The 24,679-nt window shown below is 37.3% G+C and overlaps 1 protein-coding gene across 1 annotated transcript in view; it reads right to left on the bottom strand.

Annotated features, from left to right (window-relative positions):
• Positions 1 to 10,110: 10,110 nt before the first annotated feature.
• Positions 10,111 to 24,679, bottom strand: part of GRB14 (growth factor receptor bound protein 14) — a 67,428-nt gene continuing 52,859 nt past the window's right edge. The window contains exons 6-14 of the mRNA XM_049813557.1: positions 23,568 to 23,705; positions 22,376 to 22,486; positions 22,090 to 22,185; positions 21,431 to 21,511; positions 19,059 to 19,175; positions 18,889 to 18,946; positions 18,710 to 18,797; positions 14,898 to 14,991; positions 10,111 to 10,756 (exon numbers count right to left, since the gene is read on the bottom strand). Of these exons, the coding sequence (XP_049669514.1) occupies positions 10,610 to 10,756; positions 14,898 to 14,991; positions 18,710 to 18,797; positions 18,889 to 18,946; positions 19,059 to 19,175; positions 21,431 to 21,511; positions 22,090 to 22,185; positions 22,376 to 22,486; positions 23,568 to 23,705 (930 nt within the window). The 3' untranslated portion in view covers positions 10,111 to 10,609. The remainder of the gene's footprint in view (positions 10,757 to 14,897; positions 14,992 to 18,709; positions 18,798 to 18,888; positions 18,947 to 19,058; positions 19,176 to 21,430; positions 21,512 to 22,089; positions 22,186 to 22,375; positions 22,487 to 23,567; positions 23,706 to 24,679) is intronic.

The raw sequence follows: 24,679 nt of genomic DNA, 5'->3' as shown, positions 1-24,679 counted from the left end.
TCTGCATCCACAGGCAGAATACTTGAGCCTCTGTACCAATTACGCTTCTCCAAACTGGGTTAATATTAAGTCTGTACTTTATTGAAGCCAACTTACATATGCATGTACCTTGAATGTACTCTGACAGAAAGGTACTGAAAGAAGAGATTGTCTGAGATCTTGCTGTGCTCACTGTGCAGACTTTATTATGTGTCCAGGTACAGTATGAATAGAACAAGAGAACCTCTTCACCAAGACTAGTGCTGGAGCCCAGAGATTTAAACTCACATCACTACTCCCAGGAAACAGAGATTCTTTGCAAGAATACTGTACATAGATACAGTCTTTGGACAGGTCATTTTGTCTCTTTAAAAAGGAAAAGAATGGCATCATTGACACTTCAAGTCACTACGTAATGTGTGCATTTTTAAAATAATCATCTACATTATGAAGTTTGTGACATCATGAAAGATTCTTTAAAGTACTTTATAAACTGTGCCAGTTATACATGTGAAAAGAAACTATAAAAATCAGAATGAAAGAACAATTCTTAAATTAGTACAAGGGCAGAGCAACAGCTTTTTTCAAAAATGGCTTTTATGCTGAACATGTTTGCAGTTTTCAAATTTATGGGTGTAGCTGTCAACATGTATATTCACTTCTAGAATATCGTCCTGGCTTAATGAGGTCTCCTAGAATCATTTCTTTTAATAAAAAGTTAACATGCTTACATATGTGGTTTCCACCTTTCTACTTTTTTTTTTTTTAATATATATACTACTTTTTAGCAGAGAGGTCACAGCAAAGTTTACTTTGAAACTTTACAGTGCATTCAACTATTTCAACATTTCAAAGTCAGGCAGCTTCCAATGAAACTTTCAGGTAACAATTGTTACTGCCAACCCTTAACAAGTAGATCCATCTCTTCAACATAAGAAACCTAAGCCAGAAAGAAGTCACAAGACAATTGCATTTTAGTTACAACTATGTGCCATCGGCAAATGGTGCCACATAGCTAAATAAAAAACGACTTCTTACTGCTCTCTCCATCTTTGGTCAAGCCTCCTAATTGTGGCACATACCACACATCTACCTCACTTCCATCTTGCCATCTCTCCACCCATCTCCAGTTTATGCTGTTGTTCCTGTTAGGCAGAGCATAAGATTAGATTCAGAAAACACCCACCCCCAACTATCCCCCCAGAATAAAACTACCCCTTCAACATCAGGCTGCCGAGTGACAAGTTCAGAGTTATTCAGTAAAAATACTGGTGTTTCACTAACTCAGAATTGCTCCATGAGACTCCACAGGTGACTGAGAGTTGGTGACAATTTTCAAATTTATACACATCCCTGAAAGAATGCCTCATAATCATGGGTCAAACAGATTTAGATTCCTCCCCTGCCCCAAACAGATGAAGTAGTTGTTTTTCTCTAACTTCTTCCCTTCCATTTCATCTTCTTATTCACCCTTCCACTTTTTAGCGTTTTTTCAGGGTTGAAACTGCCACAGCCTAAACTGCCACAGTTCTCCAGCTTTTACTTGGAGCTCATTTCCTCCAACCGCTTCATCACTATGGTCCTCCTCTTCAGGAGCTCTCCATTTGTTTCATTTTTCTTCTCCTGAGCTACCCACAACCAGTCTGATATGCTATAAGGCAAACCACTCCACTATAAAGATGTTCAGTTACCTCAAGCCAGACTTTTTTTATCTGTACAACCTAGTATAGCAGAATTTCTCCACCACCACATTTCTTTGTGAGGAGCCTGCATAAAATCAAATACATATTTCTCCTACTGTTATGTCTTTGAAAACATCCCGAACAGTACATGTGCATTAATCCATTCAGTATCATGCTTTCAGCACTAGATTCAGCAACTGTAGATACAGAACTAATGCTGCTTCCAGATTACACCAAAAACTTGTTAAAAGAACTGCAAACCAGCAATGCTCTTCACATAGCAGAGGGTATTTTCCTCGTTTCTACAGAATAAATTCTAGGAAGATAAATAACTGACCAAAAAAATATTTTGAAGAGGAAGAGGTGAATTTCTGCAAGTAATAAAAATATAATTTAGGAAGAATTATACACAGAGGGGGGAAAAAAAAAGTTGAAAGCCTGGAAGAACGTCAATAGTTAACGTTCTTGCAGCTCCTTGGATGAACATGATGGCGAAAGCATATTCATTCTCCCCTGTGTTTCTAAATTCATGCTGGGTGATATGGCCTTATTTCAAGTGGAAGTAGGAGCAGAAGCGGAACACACATTCCTGCAGACAAAGGAGCATTTCATTTCATCACAGAACAACGTAGAGTTCATTTCTTGCAAACCCCCATTATCTTAAGCAAAGGTGCAATACAATTCAGCTGTACTACTTTGCCATGGGAAGGCCCTTTTAAGGGCCACCTGTACTGCTGATACTCTTTGAATTAGTGTGTTAGTTTTATTTCTAGCAAAGAAATAGAAACAATTAGATCACTCCCACAATGCTTTTTAGTTCCTAACTCTACAGTGCTGAGCAATGAGGAACTTTTTCTTCAAAAGTATCATACATCTTACACTTTCACAAGGCCAAGGCCACTTCAAATATAGATTCCTACTGCAAATCCTTTCTTGTAAAGAAGGCTTTGGGGTTTTTTTGGTTGGGTTTTTTTGTGTGCGTTTTTTTCTTAAACAGACAATACAGGATAATAAGTCTAAATAGCATTATCAATGTACAGGTACTAAAGAGGAAAAACATTCTTAATTTCTAGTTCAACTTCATATCCTTCTCCTCATTTACCTCAAAAATAGAGATGGTTATTGTTCAGTCACAGTGAACCCAGTGACCACAGTCCATCATTAAATATAATATCAGCTACAATTTCCACTTCAGCACCAATTGAAGTATCACCTTATTACACTTGTGAATTTCCACAAGCCCTCCAAGTTATTTTTGATGTCTTTGACTCTGATCCTGCCAACACTTACACACATTATCTTAAGCATACTGAAATCCATAGCATTATGCACAGCACACAAACAAGCACATGCATCATTTCAGAAATGAGGACTTCATTAATTGTTCAATACAGAAGCAAACCCCTTTAGATGTGATGTGTACAAGCTAGGAAAAATCACTCCAATAGCGTATCTATTGTTGTTCCAAGTGTTAGTATCTCTTTTAAAATTCCTTCCTTAGCCTTCCATCCTCCTACACACATCACCTCCTTTACATTCTCCTTAAATGCCTAAAAATAGCTAACTACGCATATGGTCTGAGCACCACAGCCCTATACCATGTAACTGGGGGGAAAGTATTTTAGTTTGAATAGCTGACCTCACATCCATCATCAGAAGAGATTTTTCCATGAGTTATTTCCCAGAACTTAAACATTTCACATAGGCTGTAGATTTGGCAATTATGAAAGTTCCGCACAATTTAACAGAATAAGGGGTTTTTTGGTTAAAAACCCCCACTACAAATAAACAAACAAAAACCCCAACCTGTGAAAATGTCATGCATTTTTTTTCTCGCACCTGCATCCTCTCGCACTGTAAAAAAATTTCATTTCCCTCAGTTTAAGGATTTTTCTTCACATTAGAAAGCTTTAGATTTACATTGAAAACCAATCTAAACTTATGATCCCACTTGGGAGCCTATCAGCCTACCCCATATTCAGGAATGCAAGACTAAGGACTCATTCTTTTGTTCAGCTTCAGCCACCAGGAGGAAAGCAGGAAGCACCTCATTCAATGGCCTCTCAATTTTTTCTGCCAACTTGCTTACCCTAGTTAATGCTCTTTCCTCTGCTCCTTCTCTTTCCCCAAGTACTAGCTGGCATAATAGAAGGGGAAGCTAAAATACATCTGTGAAAAGTAGTGTTCCAATTTAGCTCAGAGCAAAAAGAAAGCAAGAAAGGGAAGTTGTACATCTGAGTCAATGCATCTCCCAGAGAACTAGAGAAATGCTTCCAGGACTGTGCTCTGCTAAGCAAGTTCCTAGGTCACAGTCTAATTTCACACCATCAAAGAGGAACACCTGCTATTTTGGATAAAGAACAATCATTTTTACTCAGACTTAACCTCCACAGGAGGATCCTAGCCATGCAAGTTCAGTGGTGATGGCAATACAAACACTTTCCTTGGGTCTTACTCTAGAAAAGGCTGCGCTCCACTTCTGCTGCCTACTACGGCCAGGGCTAGAAACATACGCTGCATTTCACATAACCGAAGCCTAAAGAATACCACATAGAGCATAAAATTCAGAAACAAAGGCACTCTAATTTATAAAGAGAACAGAAAAAAAAAGGGCAACACAACAGTTACACGACAACCTCCCCTCATACTTTCCCCTCCCCACCTCAGGCCCCCAGTCTTAAACAATTTCACTCACTACACGTGCTGACCTCAATTTGACGCATAACACACCTCCCCCAAGTACACACCTACTAGTCAAACCCAGAGCACGCATATTTACTACTGGCAACTCATTAACTCTGACAGCCTCCAGCTGGTGGGGCTCATCAGCCTCACCTGAGGGGTGGCTCCTCCCTTTCCAGGAGGCAAAGGGCACAGAGCAGCCTCCGGGCTGTTTGCAGTCCCCTTAGCACAGGGCCCCCAGGAGACCCTGGGGCAGGCCTTCACCTTCCTTCAAGCCTTGTCCACAGCGACTCGCTCCCATGGGGCGCCGGGGGCCATCGGCCGTGGTCTTCGGTGGCGCTGTGCCAGGCGGGCCAGAGGCAGAGCTGGAAGGAGAGGGAGAGAAAAGTAAGCTTCAGCTCTCCCCGCTGCGGAGTGCAGCACCTGAGGGGTGCTGCCTACCGCCTACCTGCCCCGCTGGGCACCGGCACGGAGGGGCGGCAGGACAAAGCTCACCCCAACCCTCCCCTGCGTAGCCAGGTCTTGTCGCCTCCCGTGCCCTCTCACAGAGGCGTTACGAAACACCTAACGGGTCACGTCTGCCCACACACGCGCAAATGCCAAAAGCTGCGCCACGCCGCCAGCGTTGGCTAGCGCCAGCCGCGTAGGCTCCTTCCGTGCCACAGCCGGTGCCTGCTGCCTTTGCTCTCCAGGCTGCTCCTAGGCTGCCATGAGCGTTCGCTTCTCCCAGGGAGGCGGAAAGCAAAAAGCCAGGCCCCAGGGCCGCCTCTCTGCTCTAGCTATCCCCTTAATGGGCAATAAAGTCATCTATTTTCTTGCCCCCGTGGGAGGGGAGGACAAGCCCGTCTCCTCCAGGGCCAGCCCTGCAGGTTCAACAGCACCTGGCTGCTCCCGCTCACCCTGAGGCTCCGGACGGTCCCACCTGCCCCCAAATCTGCCCAACTCTTGCCTTGGGCACAGCTGTGAGGACACGGGCTCTTCTCACCATCCACCTCACACACACACACACACACACCCCTCGAAAAACTGGTGTGGCGGACAGCCCCTCTTTCCGAAACTTTGCCTGGCCTGTGCCACACTGCCCAGCAGCTCCCTGGTGGCATCGATGTACCTGAGCGGTTCCCATGGAAACCCTGGGGTTACTCGCACGGCGAAAATCCAGCGTATGCTTAAAGGTTGTTGTAACCGCATCGTGGTATGGTTTAGTTTTAACCATAAAGTTTAGGGGAATCATCTGTATTATCAGCATTAATCGCATAAAGTTCTATTTTGAAAATATGACTCACTAGTGGATAGAGTTTTCCCAAATTGCTTAAAAGATTAATAAAATAATCAACTTAGCAGAGGGGAAAAAAACCACAAACTATTCCTGTAAGGAAATGACTTTATTGCCTATACATGTGAATGAGCTGGTTTAATACTCAGGTTCACTGCCTCCTCTGCATTTAATCTTTTCCCTTTTATGTCCTACTCTGATTTTTTTTTTTTTAAAAGACTTTCAGGCTTTTTTAAAATTAATTATACAAATCATTAGTATTAAAAAGGTAATATAATGGTTTCAAGAACAAGCTTCACAGACTATCTGCATATTTAATCATCTCTGCTAATAAATTTTTAATCACTCATTGAGTTCAGGTTCTTGTCTTGAAGCTTAACTTGATAACAAACCTAGCAACTGGTAGAACTAATTGGTACAGAGTAAGTGAATAATTTATAAGAGGAAAAAGCACTGGGTGTTCTGGAGGTGTGCAGAGACCACAAGTCACAGATATTTCTGGGAGGAAGCAGGAAAACAGCGGTTGATTACAGGAATTTTGTGATACACTGCTGACATCCAGAGGCCAACAGTCAATACTGTTCACATATGTGAACCAGGCTGTAAAGCACACTGTAAAGCCAGATTCATTAAGTTTTAAATATTCATGCATTTCATTAAAGTTAACATTAATTGCACTACCATACACATTGATTATGCATAGACCGTAAGTGTTTAACCTTTGAAAGCTTGCAAGTATATTCAAGTAATGGGGTATGTCCCATCTTCGATGATTTCAGTGAAAGCTTCAGCTACAAAGTTGAAATTAGAAATGGAATGCATTACAGTGCTACGGAATAGTAGTTTGAAATATCAGAACAGTAGTAAAAACAATTGTTTTACTAACCAAACAGAAACGCTGATGTAAGCTGTAAGTTGCTTTGTATTTTTCTAAACCAAAGTAATAAAGGTAACAAAAATGATATGTAACATTTCTTACTGACAAATGCTAGCCTGATTTGCAAGCTACATCTATTAAATAGGTTTAAACAGTTAAACCTAATTGGTGGCTGAGTGGCTTCTATTTAGATGAAGAGGAGTAGCTTCTAAACAATGTAACAACAAAAAAAAGGGCTATTCTCTTGAAATAAGCTGATTTGTGTCTTAAAATGAGACACCCCAAACCTGCTTACACTACAGAATAATTCTACCCCCAGGGAAGCACAAAATGCTACAATTCTTAAACCAGGATGTAACAGACAACATTTGACAGAAATTCAATTACCCTTGAAAGATCCTACTTGTAGTTAGTTACATATGTAATCCTCTTTTATTTAATGGGTTAAAGCTCTCTTTCAAAACATTTAGTTTGATGAACTGAAGACCTGCTACATTTCAAAAAATTTATTAAGTGACTTAATAAGATTGTTAAGTAAAAACACTCAGAAGTTAAAAAATGTCATTTAATGCTGCCCATGTAACCTTAATTCTGGCCGTGTATGTATATGCATTATGAAACACCAGTGAATTAACTTTTAATCTCCTTTGAGCCAAGAAGATTTTAAGATTGGAAACTAAGGCACAAAGGGCATGCCAACAAATACAACGCTGAGCTTTAGAGCAATCTCTGAACTAGCTCACATCTTGCAGAGCATACCCCTGCAGGGCTAATTACCCCAGATAGAAAGCTGGGCTTGTACAGTTATACTGCTTCTGGTATCTCCGCATGGCAAGCTTCGTTCTCCCTTCCTGGCACTGCACTGTGCTGCGCGACACAGATACACTCACAGAAGCATACAATTTTAAATCTGAAGAAAGTATGAAGTGTTTTTCAAATATCATGCTTCAAACCTAGGTGCTTTGACACTGATTTTCCATCAAGAAGTTTAAGACTGTAGATTCTGACCTCCCCAAAGTAGAGGTAAAAACGTATCACTTACTTATGATTAAACAACCCTTCTGCAAACAATGCCAATTTCAATTATCATTTTTTTTTTTTAAAAAAATCAGTCCTTAAGTGCTCTGTGAGGTAAATATAAAGTTGTTCACATTTTGTAGAGAAGCAAACCGTTGGAGACAGATAGACTGGCTTGCCCAAAATAGTACTGATTTGTCCCTGAGCTGTTAACAACTCCTGATTAGCCCATTTTCTTTGTGAAGGTGGGCACCAAATTGTAGTATTCGTAATTAGAAGCCAACGTTAACACTGAAATTCTGTTTAAACAGCATTGCCTACACCCTCAAAGAACTTCATGGTCAGACATATCCTGGGAGGTATCATAAAAAACCTTGTCATTTTTCTGACAAGAAAATACTGGTTGCTAGCAAGGATCTTGCAAGTCATGTATCAACCACCTGTACCATTTAGCATGTTTTAAAGTAGTCTGGGATATCAAAGACTTTTGATTGGTTTGGTCTGGGTTTTGTTTTGGTTTGGTTTTACATATTAAGACTACCTCCTTCATGCTTCTTCATTCATTAATATCTAAATAAGGAGGTAGCCTGTTATGTCATTTAAACACCAAATTAGATTTTATTGGTTTTACTGGTTTGGTTTTTATGGCATAGCCACGAACAACCACAAAGTTCAAGAAAGGTATGCACATTTGTAAAAAAAAAAGATTTTGTATTCTCAGCAAGATTTCAGTTTAGATTTTAATTGAGAGCTGTCAAAATGCAGGGGGCGACACTTTACAGAGTAAGAATGCTTTGAATACTTGCCTGTTAAAAACTTCCAAATGTCCAAAAACCAGGCTCATTAAGCTATACTTCATTTTACTTAGGGTTGTTTGATGTTGGTTTTTTCTTGGTTTTTTTTTTTTTTTTTTTCTTTTCACTTGTGAAAAAAACCTGAAAAAGCAGGCGAAGATTCTTGATGGTTGGTGTCTCTCCACCACATAACATAATCCCCACGTTCTGTTTTTTTTTCTGATAGGACCAAAGGTGACAGGTACTCACTCACCAAGCAGTTAGGTTCTCTACCAAGCGTGCTAGCAAATACATATATACAAATAAAAATTATGGCAAAGCTTTCACATGTCCAAGTTAAAATGGACTACAGTAGACAATTCATTTTGTTTGTCAGAAGATGATCAAACAACCAGGGATGCAGAGGAGAATGTTTCTCCTTATCTATACCAATCTCTGAAATAATACTAGGCCTAGAGAAGTAATCACATTATCAAACTAAACCTGAAGAGGTCTTAATTAAAACTACATTTTTGTAATTACAATTTGAAATTATATTTGAGTTTTAAGAGTTAAACTTATTAGACTGTGAAGAGTTTTACAAGGCATTCCTAATGTAATGAGCTTAGGCGCCACATATGTTGCATCTTTGGTACACGTTATGAAGAGTTGCTTTTTTAATGAGCTTTAAAAACTGTATTTGCATACCAGAGGAAAAGGTCAGTGATGTGTGGATCAAGTCAGTAAATTAAGTATCACAGAATTATGTTATCATGATTGCCTTCCACAGACACACAATAACAAAACCATAAGCTACAGTTACCACACTATTTTAATGCTTCCATCTACATGACCTTGTCGGCTTACACACAGTGGCACTGCTGTGCCTCAGGTCCACCGTACTCCATCCCTTGCCCAGGCCTCCTCCACCTTCTCTCCCCACCAACTTGTACAGCAGAACAGCCGGTATGTCTGACAGTCAGAGAATCAAAGCAAGCAGAGGCAGGAGGAGGCAGATCCGGTGTGACGGCCCCTTTCCAAGCACTACCTTGCACTCCAGCCTTTACCCCAAGTAAAGATGCTCAGGGCCAGGTCCTGAACCCTCGTAACAGTATCAAACCTACTGGATAGCAAAGCATCAGGACAGAGATACCTCTTTCAGTCCAAGCCCCGTTCCACTAGAGTCTTTGTTCAAGGATCCAGCAGTATCACCTCTCTTTCAAAACACAGATACCAAAAGTATTTTTAAGGCTAAGGTCCAAAATTTGATTCAGCCTACCATAACAGTTCTTTTTATTAGCTGGAATGTTAGATGTTTGGTAATCTCTGAAGACTGGTTGACTGGTAGCTATACTGAAATTTTTATTCTCTGATAAATAATAAAATAAGCTAGGAACTGACTGCAAATACACTCTCACCAGGTTTTCAGCAAAGAGTAAAGTTCACTGGATTCACCTTTATTTGTAAGTATTTTAAATACGGTAAATATTATCACATTACCTTTATTTTTTAAGGGCAATTGAAGTTGATTCCCTCCCCAACTCTGCAACAATCCACAGCACTTAACAGGTCAGTCTCTCCCCCTCTCTGTGTTAGAGATTGTAGGTATACACTAAACCCCGTTATGCACTACATGACACTTTATGCATGTTTATACATATCACAGCCACATGACACTCCAGCTCTGTATAAAGAAGTAGATTTAGTCATTAGAGAAAAAAAATCCTTTAAAATACTACAACAGTAATAGCACAACTCAATACCACTGATCAGTTATTAAGTAGTTTTAATGATTTTTCACTTTTTGTATGATAATCCTCAAAGTAGCATTCAAAAATATAGTGCAAAATATTTATTCATTTTATTTACAAATAAAATGTGCAGTTCAGCTTCTTATCCTCACCACAGTAAATGCTAGTTCTTCTATGTGATGAATAGAAATTAAGAAACATTTGAAGAGACAAAAAGTTAATTTTAAACCTAAGAACAAAGATCTTCCCTTCAGTTATATTTTTCGAGAAGTTACACAATATTATTTTTTAAAAAATTCTTTTCAGTTGAAAAAAAAACCCCAAAGAAGTCCAAGACAACACTAAAGAATTACATAGGAAAGAATGTTTTTTTAAAACCATAAAGTTAATTTTGCTGTGACAATCACAAAGCAAAGTTCTTATCTATCTAGAATATAAATTTTTTTTTTGCAGCTTAAACATAGAATTTTTACAATGTAATGCTTTTTCCCTTCTTACTATACAAATTGCCTTTAGGGGAAAAAGTATTCTAGTATCTTCCTTTCCCTCTGATGAAACAACAGATGCTTTGGTTAAAGAGCAATTCGCGCACAATAGTGTTTTAACTTGCAAGGCAGTACTCCTTTATTAAGCTGGTAGAATTCCACTAGCTGGATGAGATCAGTAAATCTGGTATGACCATCATCAAGGGTATAGAATAGCTTCCCATCATCTTCCAGCTGTAAAAATGGAAAAACAAGATAGAATAAAATCTTCTTCTGCTGTGGTATTTCTTCCTGATTGAAATACTTGTTTGAGAAATCTTCTTGTACACCAAGATATTCATAATCTTATGACTACTGAGAGAAGGAAAAATACAGTCATCATTCACAGCAAGATCAAAAATATACAACAGAAAAAAAAAAAAAAAAAAAAAAGCATTCTTTAACTTCCCCTTTAAGTTAGGTATATGCCTAAAAGGAAAGAACAGTTAAATAAGTATAGGAATATTCTTTCTGCACTAACAATATCACTTTATGCCTTTGCTTTGGAATGATAGCTGGAGTTAATATGAACACTGAGTTTTTACAGAGTGACAGCAAACAACCAAGTTTCAACTTACTCATAGATTTCAACCTTTGCTCCATTCACTTTCTGTGTAACTGCTACATTTTGTATCACTGATTTTGTAAAGTGCAATGAGGCTACATACCAGTGCCTTGGTGTACTGGATGGTATGTGCTACACAAGAAACTGCCCATCACAAAAGTAACATGCTTGAGATAGTAATATGGTCTTTCTTGTAGGATAAAGAACTGCTGCAGCTCCAAATGTATGTATGAACACAGATACAGGAGAGAAAGAAGAAACTGCAAAACATACCTTGAAGATTACTTTTGAGTTTTAGACGCTTAAAAATTTACAGTCAGTATTTCCCTATTCTCAGTTACTGAACATTAGCTCTTGCACAATTTGTATTGCACTGCTGACTATGTACTTCCTTGATTTATATCCCGTACTGCTGATATATCTAATATCAAGAAGCTTCAGTGCAATAGTGACTAATTAGTATTAATGTAAATAGAAAAGAACCTATTTAAACTATTTTTAAAAAGAAAAGGGAAAAAAGATACTTCAGAATTTTGAGAGTAGTGAACAGTAGATCCCGAAGTAGGGCTAGCATCCAGTAGCAGATGGTGTGCTAGAGAAAGATGCAACTATGCTACTCGAGTACAGGGGAAGGAAGAAGATATAATTAGCTCTCTTACCTGTAATTAAGATTCTCATCTGAAGCAGCTGTTGAACTGCTTATGATTCCTGGTTATTCTACCCCTTTCTACCATATCTGGAAGTAGTTTGTAATTTCTTTGTTCTCAGACTTTGGTCAACCCAGGTCAAACACTGCTAGTTAAGGAATTACCAATGTGTGCATGTGTAAATTCCTGTGCTCCAGTCAAGAACCTGAAAATGGATTATCATCCATCAGCCTTTCCTTATGCACGCAATTTTCCTGCCAACACACTGAAGACAAGGAAGAGTTGACAATTCAGATGCCTGTTGACTGGGATTTCAGTTTTAGCTTATTTTCCCCCTCCAAGTTAATTCCAAACCTTGAAGTGAACACCAGACAGATCGCCAATTCTAAAGTAAAAATGAAGTAAAAACTTGTATCGAAGTTATGTTGCCCAGGAACTTAACATTTTCTGAAAGCTAAGGCGGCTGTTGTGAGAGAACATTTATTGGAAAAAGACAGTCCCAGAAATGTATATCAATTCTTCTTCTTTCACATGGAATACAGAACAGCTAATTTCAGGATAGACTACACTGAAGTTAACTTGTATCAGCTCAGAGTAGTAAGGCTGAAAAATACATTTAAGCTATAAAGTTTTCCAATTTTCACAGTGTGGGATCCCAAATGTGTCCCAAAGGTTTTCTTCTGAAATTTTTACAATCAATTCCCTGCCACCCACCTGCAATACCTGCTGCACATGTTACCAATGTTAACATGATGCACTTGTTAATGTGGGGGAAGCTTGAATTGGCAGACTGCACGCCCTATCTGAAAGGAGACATTTTTAAATGCAGTAGAACCTGAAGCAACCTAAAATGTAAGAGAAAAATAATTCATTTAGAGACTGAATGATTTTTAACTTGTAAAAAGACCTTCTAAATGCCATTTATTTATTTACATTTAGTAGGAAAGTTTATCTCCTCTTCCCAAAGACTGGAAAAAGGCAAGAGTTTAGAAGAACAGTAGGATTTGAAGTTCAAAAAGTTAACCTTGATCTCCAACTAATAAGCCACCAACTTACTGCAGTAACACAGAATGCCTTTTTTCTTAAAAAATGATAACTTAATTTAGAAGATCAGCAGCAGCTGGAAGAAAAAACTTTTCCTCCTCAAAAAACAGTTTTCTGAACTCCTTAAAAGACTATTGTTCTAGCAAAACCAGAGCATGCGGTAAGTTGGGGTACCAAGAACGGCATGAGGCTCCTGAATGCGACTGGAAACTAAATGACAGAAAGCGATTGAAATATGCCTATGTTTGGGGAACTAACAGCTTCCATATTCACATTCTCTCTCTGGATTAAGTTGTTCTCATTACACATTTATTTTTTCTGGTAACTAGCATACGATAAATTGCCCTACTTTAAAAAAAAAAAAAAAAAAAAAAAAAAATTTCCTTCAAGTAAGACAGGTTTTGCATTGAAGTGGTACAGGTCTTCTAGATCATCAGCATGGAAAAATTGACCCAAGTCTGTAGACAATCCATGTCAAACCAAAGAATTACTGGTTCCACCAAAGACTCTACCACAGGAGAGCAAGGTTTTAGCATGCGTGTATGATTAACTCCTCAAATGCACTGCTTACATCTGCAGAAGAACATTAGAATTGATTGGATAATTTTTTTGAAGGGAAGAGAAGAATCATCCAGCTCAGAGGAAACTGAAGATAACTGCAGCTTCCTGCTACATCTGCTCTTAGAGAAGAGAGGGTCTGTTTCCTGATAGGAAAAGAAAAAAGTGGTCTCTTAAATTTGAGAGTTAAATGACATCCCAATGAAGTAGAATCATACAGTACTTGTACGGAGTTCAAAAGGTTTTCTAAACACACAACAGTTATCCCAAAGTAAATACTAGAAGCGACCATAGTCAATAGAATTACAGAGATCTTACACCTGGGATTCTGATCACAGAGCATATGCTGACACTTGCATGGGATCCAGGGCATAACTATCACCTTTGGATGAAGGACTCCTCCACTGTTTGTAGCTAAACACAACGAAAATCCTGGGCAATTCTTTTAAGTAACATTGTTTCACTTCTTTCCTCCTCCCAAATAATGCTTCAGTTTTATTCTACAGGAACTTTTTTAGGGGAGGATATCAGCTACAAGCCATAGGTAAGGAATACAGAAATTTGGTGAATGATCATAGGGGATTCACCAGATCAGAAACAAACAAAAAAACCCACGCCACTACACTCATTTCTACTGAGAAACAGCAGAAACTCCTAGAAATTTCAGTAGGAAAAAACATGGAGGCTAGAGTATTATGAATTCTGGAAGAAAGGTTCTTCTGAAGAGAGAAGAAAAAGCTATAGGTTTGCTCAGTTATGTCAAGCATCTGTGGCTAAAACCCATAATGCTGAAGTGTTTCTCATCTCAACAGAAGCAGCCTGTAAAGAAAACAGCATAAACCACCTCTGCAGAGAGTGGAGCGATGAGAAAAGCTGGCCATTTGGGCAGGAGAATTGGATGGTATCTTCAATGAAAACTGATGCAAATATGATTTCAATTTAGGAAATTTCAGCTTACCTATAAGTAGCTGGACTAAATAAGGATATCAAATTTTTTCCTAAATTGTCCCCCTGAAGAAGACTTGGACATGAATATACGACAGTAACATGAATCAAGAAAAGAGGTCAGCACAAATGTTTGGACTCCAAATACTGAGAGAAACTCTCCTGAACAGATAAATCAGTGAGATATAAACACACACGTCATAGGCAATCCACCTAAACAGCTTACTAAAAAGAAATTGTGCACATATTGAAAAATGAAAAGGCAATATGACCTTTATTAGTACATGATTTTCATGCCATCAGGGTTGCTTCTATTCCAGTTCAAATAGATTTGTCTATTTTTTCAAAGCACTTTTTAGGATTTCATAATACGAGTCAACCTTTATAACAAATCAAACAGCAAAGCTTAAAAATGTTCAACTCTAGTCAAGAATACTAATTGTTTTTAGTGATACAGGTATTATGTTTACACCTTCCATATAACAGCATAAGAAAAAAAAAATCCATCAATATTCTATCACAATTATTCAATTGTTTTGTTTTACAATTGTATATATAAACTGAAAAATTTACTTACTGGTACAATTTGAAAATGCTTTATTTTTAATCCATGACTCAATGACAACACAAATGTTTTGGGGTTACTTTGGCTATCACGTACCAGGAATACCCTAAAAGAGATTGAAAATTTTCACAATAAGATCACTCTGGAAAGCCTTTTGTAAACCTCCAGTTAAAACTGTTGTAAATTCATTACAGCAAGTATTAGTGAAAAGCAAAAATAATATTAATTACATAAGTTATGCTTTTAATCAGTATTTCTTTGCAAATGTATCACTGGAAATACTTTTTCTTAAATTCTTCTTCACCTTGTCTATTATGTGAAAAATATGCATTCTCAGAATCAATGACACTGTAGGCGTTAGTTTTTATGCTGCATAGAATTACAATGCATCTCTTCAGACAGAAAAGCACCCTCAAAGTTTCCGCTCCGAACAAGAGCTTTCTTTGGACTCTGACAGTTACCTAAATCACAAGTGTTATAGGGAAAATTCAAAAGGTAGTTCAACAGGAAGTTTACAGAAAGGGTAATGCAAGACATACCAGAATGGTTTTCACATCCGGCCAATATTCATAAACACACACTCACTTCTGCACATCCGCAAAATTCCCACTCTGCTCACTTTATGGCATCATTATTCAAATCACAACACTCTCAACGGCCAACAGTGTCACTGCAACTAGTTCACTGATAACTTATTCCAGCCAGGTTATGGACAGACATAATTTCACCATAATTCTGGTAGGATAATCTGGTACAGGCAAAGGACGGTTACCAGCAAGAGTCAGCTTTCACTAAATCACTGGGTTTGGAATATCAGCAGAGAACAGTTTGGAAGACAGAGGGAAGTACCTGATTCACAGCTTTGTAGTGGAGAGAGTCTGAACTGTTTGTACCGTGCAGGCCTGGAAGAGATAGAGCTAACCACTGTACCAAAGAAGGGAAATGGAGGGACAGCCATTGGCAGGCATGCTCCTCTTTCAGGACACAAAAGAAATGGGCAAGATGGACTTGCAGGACTCAACCAAGTAAGCACTAGTGGCCACCTACTTTTGCCCAACCACTTACCAGGAACGACAGCACAACTACTACATGAAAAGAAAGGATTTCAGGAGAAGAAAGCAGACAAAGGCTTCCAGTGGATTTTCACTGACTAACAGCATGTATCCAAACTATTAATTTCATCCTCAAAGTTTTTAAAGAGTTCTGTTTTTACAAAGTAAGAAAACACCTGGAATTAAGAAATTGGAGTCCATAATCATTAACATTTCTACCAAAATCCCCATCCAAGTCTAATTTGGAGCTCTGATACTAATTCAGTTTTTAAAGAGGGATAATTGCCAACTCCGCATACGGCTTGTAAGAGCACACAGCAAATACAAGACCACACAAGACTTCTCAATAGACTCAGGCTCTCCTAATAAGCTCTCTCTCACCACCTAGTGGCCTTTCACCCTCTCCAGGACATGAATTAAATTTTTCAGAGCACAGTTAGATCCTTTGTATGAACTGAAATCTTTTATATGTTTGTCATTAAGGACTGGCATTTTATTTTATTCAGAAAAATGACACTACAAGAATGTGCTACTTTGCAGATATCCAAAACGGGGTCTCTACACCCAAATACTGGGATCCACATTAAACAATATGCAAAGTAATCACATTGCATAGGAAAGAAAATACAGGTTGATTAGAATTTACATTGCCTTTCATCAGTTCTTTTAAAGTCCCTTTTCTTAATTTTTTCCTTGTTTTAACGGCAAAGATAAGTAACATTTGGCCTCCTTCACACAAAAAGATCTTTACTCTTTTCTAACCTTATCACGATATACCCACTTTAGTTGTCAAAGAACCTTTAAAAACTTTATTATGAAGAAAGGGGTTGTAGTTCACAGAATCATAGAAATGTCTGTTGGAAGGGAGCTTTTTAGACATGCTGGAGGACTCCAGACAACTGCTCCTTCATAAACTTACAAGGAATTCTCTGAACTACCAGTTGCATTTTGTCATGAGCCTTTCGGTAATGCTATTCCCATTCATCAGTCAGATCCCATCAGTTTGCAATCCTGTCAACCATTTATCACTGAAAAGTCTTCAAATATCCTTTAGGGGGTAAAGTATGAAATCTACCTTATTGCTACATAAACTTCTTTAAAGAAGTTGGTTTGACACCAGAACAATAGATCCAAAAACTTTATTCCTTCATAGCACACCTTAAGATTGTTGCTGTCCCTAATTCTGTTATTGGGTTATCCAAATACTGAGACTACTGTAGAGCCTTTATATAATAGTCCCTTTATCTTCTATAAGCCATCATGAACAGCGTATTTGTTGGTACATTTGGTGTTACAGAGGTCCTACAACCTCTGTCATATATGCAGGAGATCTCCCTGCTTTGGATCACCTTAAAAGGCTCAACATGGATTATCTTCTCTGCCCCCGACCCCAGAAACTAAAATCTTACTATTCCCATGAAAAACTTCTGTATTTCTGGTGATAATTCATTCTTTCAGCCCATCAAAAAGCACAGCATTTGTCACATGCTGTAATGTATTCATGACTTCATTTAAACTCCTGAATATGTATCTGACAGCATATGAGCGCTCATACTAGCATGTTCTAGTCAATTCTAGATGGTCAGTGCAAGAGGATCATCCTCACCAAAACCACAATGCATATCTATGAGTAGATCCGAGAATGTAACATGAGCAACACTGATGTTAGCAAGGTATTCACTGTCTCATCTCAAACACCATTGCTCTTTACTCGCCAAATCTACTGGGTTTCATTTAACAGTTTGTGTGTGTACCCACTGAAACACACCAGAAGATTCATCAGCCCTACAATGACATAATACTCAGAACTACATGTTGGATTCACATCTATGTCCCATCCCTCCCATGTAACAAATGCAAAAATGAATGCAGAATACAGAAGCAGTTTCAGGATGATTGGCCAGGCTTAAAAACAGCCTGAAATTAAAAAAAATAAAAAAATACAAAAAGGGAATAGCCATCCTTGTTCATTATGACTATTTTTATCTCCCTTTCCATCGTTTTTTTCTTCCTAGAGCCCTTTCTGCAGATGTAGAAAACAATATTGCAGCATACTTAATCTAAAACTGAAGGAATTTAACCAGTAATCTGATGTTACAGGTACCTAACTGGAAGCAGATTCAGAGAAACTCAAGCTTTTATGGAATTACTCAATGAATAAAGGAGGCCCAAGTTCACATTTAATACAGGAGTAAGGATAAAAATACAGAAATGAAAAACAGGAGGATTTGAACATAAAATACCTACTTGCTTTGTCATTTTTTAAAATTAGTATTTAAATGAGAGAAAAATAAAAGTCTTATCCTAAAGTTTATTGTATACCATTAAGGGATAATACAATTTTTAGTCATTTAATGAGGAAAAGCATACTTTTTTCAATGGCTGTCCCTGCACAGTTCACCTTAGAATAATGTTTTCAGGCTTTCTTTCATTCTTTCAGCACTAGTAAGAGATACAAAAGACACGGGTGCTAAATTTGACAGTTCCCAGAGAATATTGTGCAAATACAGAGCTCAAGTGCCTGGCTCTAAGCGGACATAAGTAATCTGTCAGTGACAGAATCGAAGTGTTAGATCACCACTTTATTGCTTCCAAAAGATATAAAATAGAAACCAACTGATCCCCAGATATCCTTATATAAAATAATTTTTATTTCTATTAGGTGAGTGCAAAATCTTCCTTCGTCCATCTCCCCCCTGAAAGAAGTACCTGAAAATAGGAGTTGTTGACTAGAAATGTGTCTCAGAAGAGTTATGTAAAGAATTAACTTACCCATCTACAAGTCCATGCTGCAAAATTAGTCTCTGAGCCTCTTCTCTAGAGATTTTATGATGAAACCATGACTGAGATCTGTGTATAGCTGTAGAAATAAAGATCTTTAAAAAACATTTTGCCTTTATTGAAAGAACCAGCTATTGCATTTCTCTGGCAATGAATTAACTCACACATACCCATGTTAGATATGGCAATAGGACTACCATGTGAGTTGAGTCGCAGACAACCTCTCCTCTGTATGAGAGAAAAGTAAAAACATGATTTCAAAGCTTTTTTGTTTAAAAACAAAACAAAACAAAACAACAAATGAGAAAATACTATTCTGATCAAGCAAAGGTGTTTATACCCGCCATGCTAATCCTTCTTCAACTGCAACTGAGAGGGCTTCTGTGGGATTTTCTATAATTCTGCTTCTGTCTCCTGAGAAATCCATTGCTACTAAAGAGTTTTCTGAAATGCTTCTCTGCAACAAATAAAATTAAATTTAGTTTGTTCGTTTTTTAAAAGATCCATCATTTAAAAGTGAGGTTCTGAGAAAACATTACGGTTTTTAAGTGGTGTTTCAAGTATCTGCAGTGTTTCCCATCAGAGTCAAACTCATTTTACCCTAGAGAGCATTTGTAATTCCAGTATGCTGCTGCAAAGCTCAATTTTACAGTCTGGCAGGACACATCATCTTTTTGCATTACTGCAATGAATGATAAATACATCGCTTTACCATAAATTCCATTTATACTTTTAACTATAACTAGCACTTTGCATGTCAAAACAAGTCAGGAAACTGTTATTAAGTTATCCAAGTAACAGAAAAAAGGTAAATACAAAATTCTTATACATAACCACCAAATTAACAAAGATTTTAAATATTTTGTTAGAAATATGTCAAATTTATGTATTTTCTATATAAACTTTCACTCAAAGTTTACTGAATTTAAGCACTGAAGACAGCCATTTCTATGGAATTTAACTTCTATTTTAATACATCCCTTCTAACTCTTATCACAGACTCAGTAACTGTAGGATCTGTTATAAAATTGCTTGTTTTTTTTTCTCCCAGTGAAGATCAAGTTTGTAAAAATAGAATAAAAAGCACTGAAGTGTGACAAAACAGTCTTAAAACTCACCAAAATACTTCTCAGAAACCAAGGTTTACAAAATCAAGTTTAACAGGGATTGTAATGGCTCAAAATGTTGGCAGGCACTGGAATGTCAAATAATTAAAAGAACATTCTAGCATTCGCTAAGTTAAAGTAACATCTGGAACACAAGAGGCCCTGATTTCTGTAGGGTTAGCAAAGCTACCCAGCCCAAAACTAAAGCAGCTCTGTTTTGAACCTGTTTGGTTACAAGCATGAATATAACTAGAAATGGAAGACAGCAATTCTGTAGTTCACTGCAATTCTTGACACTGGACTCTTAAGTTCTGCCTGAGTAACTGTAACCTGTAAAGAACTTTACAAAAGTAAAAAAAACAATGGCAAAATAAGAGAAAATGTTTGCCTCTAGGAAAGCGAAGAGAAATCTTTGTAACTGACATGGTTGTGAGTTATTGAGGAATGTGAAACATGGAAGTGGTTCCCCTATGAAGTATGTTCATTAGCCTGTGCACTTAATTCCCAAGTTTATCCAATTTGCTGTTTAATTCATGAATTATACACAAGTAGAAAAACAGTGCCATGCTTAATACTGGTTATAGATTCTGCCTGTGCCAGAAGCTACATGAACTAAAAGGCACACAACAGTGTCAGAGGACAGAGAATCAGTAATGGCTCCCGGATCCATTATAAAAGCAGCAGCCAGCTATTGTAACAGCTTCACATAAGAGAAAGTAAAGACACTGTCAGTGTATTAAGCACAATTTTGAAGCCATGCTTATTAGCAATATCACTGAACACTATTGTTATGAATATCTGTAACAGCAAACGCATATTTTAGGCATTTAAACAGCAAGAACTATAATAAAAGCTCAAAAAATCCATAAAAATCACCATCACAAGTCCCTGCAACAAGTAATTTTTACCCAATGTAGCCAACAAAACCCACAAAAGTGATATGAATTGTCCATGAAAAAGACTGAAATCAAATGACTCAGAAAGAACTGGGATAACATAAGATATTAAAGGATAACCTGATCCAATCCCAACTATCTGACTGAGGAGATGGACACAGCATCTAATATAGGTTGTTGTTCCTCCAAAACCCCATTCTGCCGAATTACGGTGTTCCTCTGAAATCCAGTCAGTAATACATCAGCTGAAATTCATCTTAAGTACTTAATATTTTATATTAAAAAAAATAATAAATAGAAGTATTACTATATACCAGAAAGGATTTGTTATAGCTTTAAAATTCAACATTTACAGCATCTGTAACTTTAAATACTTTGCTTGCTTTTTAATGCATTTATAGTTCTGCTGCTCTGTTTCCAAAATCCTCTTTCCATTCTTTTTGACATTGATAATAAGCCAACGAGCTCCCAAAATACTGGAGATGTGACAAAGGGAAAAAGCCTGTTAACTGGTCTGAAAGACTCGATTTGTATTAAGTAAATTAATTAATTAGCTCTAGTCAATCCTGACAGATCTAAAGATTTCAGCAAGCATTCGCACATGCAAAGATTTGCAGGATCAGGTCAGTAGTATAACTGACACAAGTTACTTAAAAATAGCATGATGGCAGAAACAATGTATTTATTCATGAAGCTACGATGGGACATACCATAGATGTTATATTCAAAGGGCTGCAGCCACTTCTACCTTGATATGGTTGCATGTAATTCTGATACAGCTGCATCCCATACTAAAACCAGAAAATAACATGGTTAGCATTATAAATTATAAACCTAAGCCAAGAAAATTTTTGTTCCAGATGTAAAAGATAACATATGCTTCTCTTTACCATTAAAAACCAGGGACAAATGCTGTTAGGATAAGAAAATGCACATCATCATTGTTGCTGCTGCCTTTATAAATGTACACTCTGCATTAAATACTACCCATTTAATACACCAACTGACCTATTCCTATTTTGTCACAGACATATTTTAAAAACATATTAGAAGTTCCCTTCTTGTGTATTCCTGTCGCTTTGTTCAACATCACTAAACAATCTCACTGAACTCAACATGGTTGCATATAAGCATATGCTTAACATTAAGGATTTGCAGGACCGAGGTTTCAAGACATCATCCCATACGCTACAACAATTCCAGTAATTTGGTCTCTGTTTGTTGGGATGAAGAAAAATAAACTTTCAGAGTACAAAATTAATATTGGTATTACATGGGAACCTAGAATTATGTTACTTCTCTACCACACAGTATCAAAATTTCAGATAGTAAACTTAAGCAAGAAGTTAACTCCACACAGAAAAATTACCTTAAGCAACCTAATTGCTGTCATCCAACAGGTCCTACTTTGTTCATCATCTGCACAGAGCTGTTTCAGGTCTCTGGTTCCTCCTGATTTGTTAGGCTAGAAGGCCACAGCACATTTTTTTAGCATTAATGCATATCTTGAAGATAATACCTGTTGAAATAAAAGCCACTAATTCTCCTATTTTATAACAGACAGCTGAATATTGTTTTCAAAAACCTTAAAGAAACTTAAGCTTACCTAAAAACTGTGGCTTGCTTTAATATGTATCAGAATAATAAGCTTGTACCTTAAAGCAGAATCCATAGTTTGTTGGTGCTCCAGAAATCTTTTTGCCTGTCAAAGACATGTACATATCACTATTGCTGAATTCACAGAAAAACTGCAGATGCCTTGGCTCCTAAAAAGAAGAGCAATGTAATAGAGTTAGACTATTTTTAGCCAGCCTCTCCAGATAAGAAACTCAGCAGAGTATAGTAGTTATCCTGTTCCAAAATACAGTCTTCCATACTGCAGTTTTAACTGTGATTTCATCAAATCTAGAAAGAGGCAACTCAACATTAATTTTACAAGGCAGATTAAAACCACCTCAAACTAGTCAAAGAGTTCATTCTTCCAGAGAGGAATAAAAACCAAAGTATGAGTGATATCATTTCTGGGAAAACATCCACTACATTCAAATGACAATAATATTATGAGCAGGAGTCACATTTTGAGAGCAGTATGCATTTCGAACATCAAAATAAAATATACTTTCATAATCTGAAAAACAACATACTGTAATAATAACTGTCCAGTACTATTTCTAACCATTATCTCCATCCTCTAAGGTTAATTAAGTCAAGGAAGCAAACAAAAGAAATTTGCTGAAGGATACAAAACCAGCTCAATGAATACTCTAGCAGTTAACAGAGAAAATTCAGAAAAAGAAAATCATTGTTTCAAGTGGTTTATGTAAAAGGTGTCTCAACTCCAATGTATCCTGTTTAATGTAATCACATTTAAAGTACTGTCATCAAGCAGTTGAACTAGTAAAATAAAAAACTGTCCAGTGACAAAATGTGAGAACTTTCAAAATCTTCCTGTAAAATCCTTCTATACATAGTTTTTTGTTTATTTTAGATAATGAAGCATTATGTCCACTTTTCAGAGTATCTACTTATACTTCAGAATTTTAACTACTATTTGAAAGTTCATTTTAAAAGAGTACTCTGTTAAGTGATTGGAAATATATTAACCAGAATGAGGCAAAGTTATTAAGCAAAAAGAAACTGCTGTTTCTAAGACAATACTTTCCCAATACTACATCTCAGTATCTCTCTAGATTTTATCCATAATAAACGGATATTTTTCTTCCTTTTTATCACTGTAAGTCGAAATTCAAATTTTGGTTATTATTACAACAAATGATAAATACATACACACTTGTTCTAACCGCATAGTTCTCTCTCTCTTTTTTAATTTTTTTTTCCTTCCCTTACCTTAGATGTACCTTTAGTGGAAAAATAAAGGCCAGATCTTCTCAAAAGAAAGTACAATTTTTTCCACGATTTTTTTCCCTGCTCCTTTGCATGCAAATAACCATGAATCTCAGGATACGTGCTGGAGCTTAGGAACATCTGAAAGAGAATATCAGACATGTATTTTTCTTTTCATCTTGAACGATCTTTCTGTTTCATTAACATACTCAGACAGGACTAAGGGGAATAAGCCCCTAAATCCACTATCACCACAGTAATTCAGTTATGATTGCATCTAATCCCATTAAGAGTGCCTCTGATTTAAGGCGTGTAGAATGTTACACAACTCCAAGGTATGCTAAGCAAGTTACGTATTTATATGGAACATATGGTTTGAAATGAGAGCATTAGTTATGCAATATGTTGACTTCAGCAACAAAACCAGTTTAAGAAGTTCTGATCCCATGTCTCAGACCCTATTTATATAAAACTGCAAATCAATGCTACCAATGGAAGGAAAAAAAAGCCATCTCTCCTTCCCACCTGTGTTACAATCCAGATAAGGGAACTGACCTGAGTTAAAGGTAATTCAGAAAAAAAATCACAAAATCTGAATCACAAAACCATGCAGGTCAGGCAGATATTACCATTTTCAAAAGGAGGGAACAAAGGTCTCAGGACCTGAAGTGCTGCTTAAGAGCTTTAAGGAACTTTAGTTGAACCAAAACAGCTCCTGCCTCCACTCAAGACATTCAATGGCTTCTCTTTAGCCATTTCAACCAGACATTGTCAGAGTGCAACACAACTGTTATCCTGCTAAGACCAGGATAACAGTTTCATTCAGTCTGCAAAAATACCCCCTAAAAGCTGGCAACCGTGTTAACTTTATTCTAATTCCATGTAATGCATTCATTTTTATTACTCTTCTTCCAATAAAACTTCTCAATATGACTCACATCTAAGCATACTAACCTAGAATTCTTCAATTTCCATTGTGCAAAGGAATCTATGTTATCACTAAGCTCTTCAAGGAACCTTGCCCCAGGCTGGCCTGCAGTATCATAAATACTATCTAGGCTTATACAGAAGGAGGGAACAAAGGATTTTCTGGTTGATATCTGCAGCTTTCATTG

This window comes from Accipiter gentilis, chromosome 1 (genome assembly GCF_929443795.1).
Source record: "Accipiter gentilis chromosome 1, bAccGen1.1, whole genome shotgun sequence".
NCBI classification, from domain to species: Eukaryota; Metazoa; Chordata; class Aves; order Accipitriformes; family Accipitridae; genus Astur; species Astur gentilis.
This window is presented reverse-complemented; position numbering and strand designations above follow the sequence as displayed.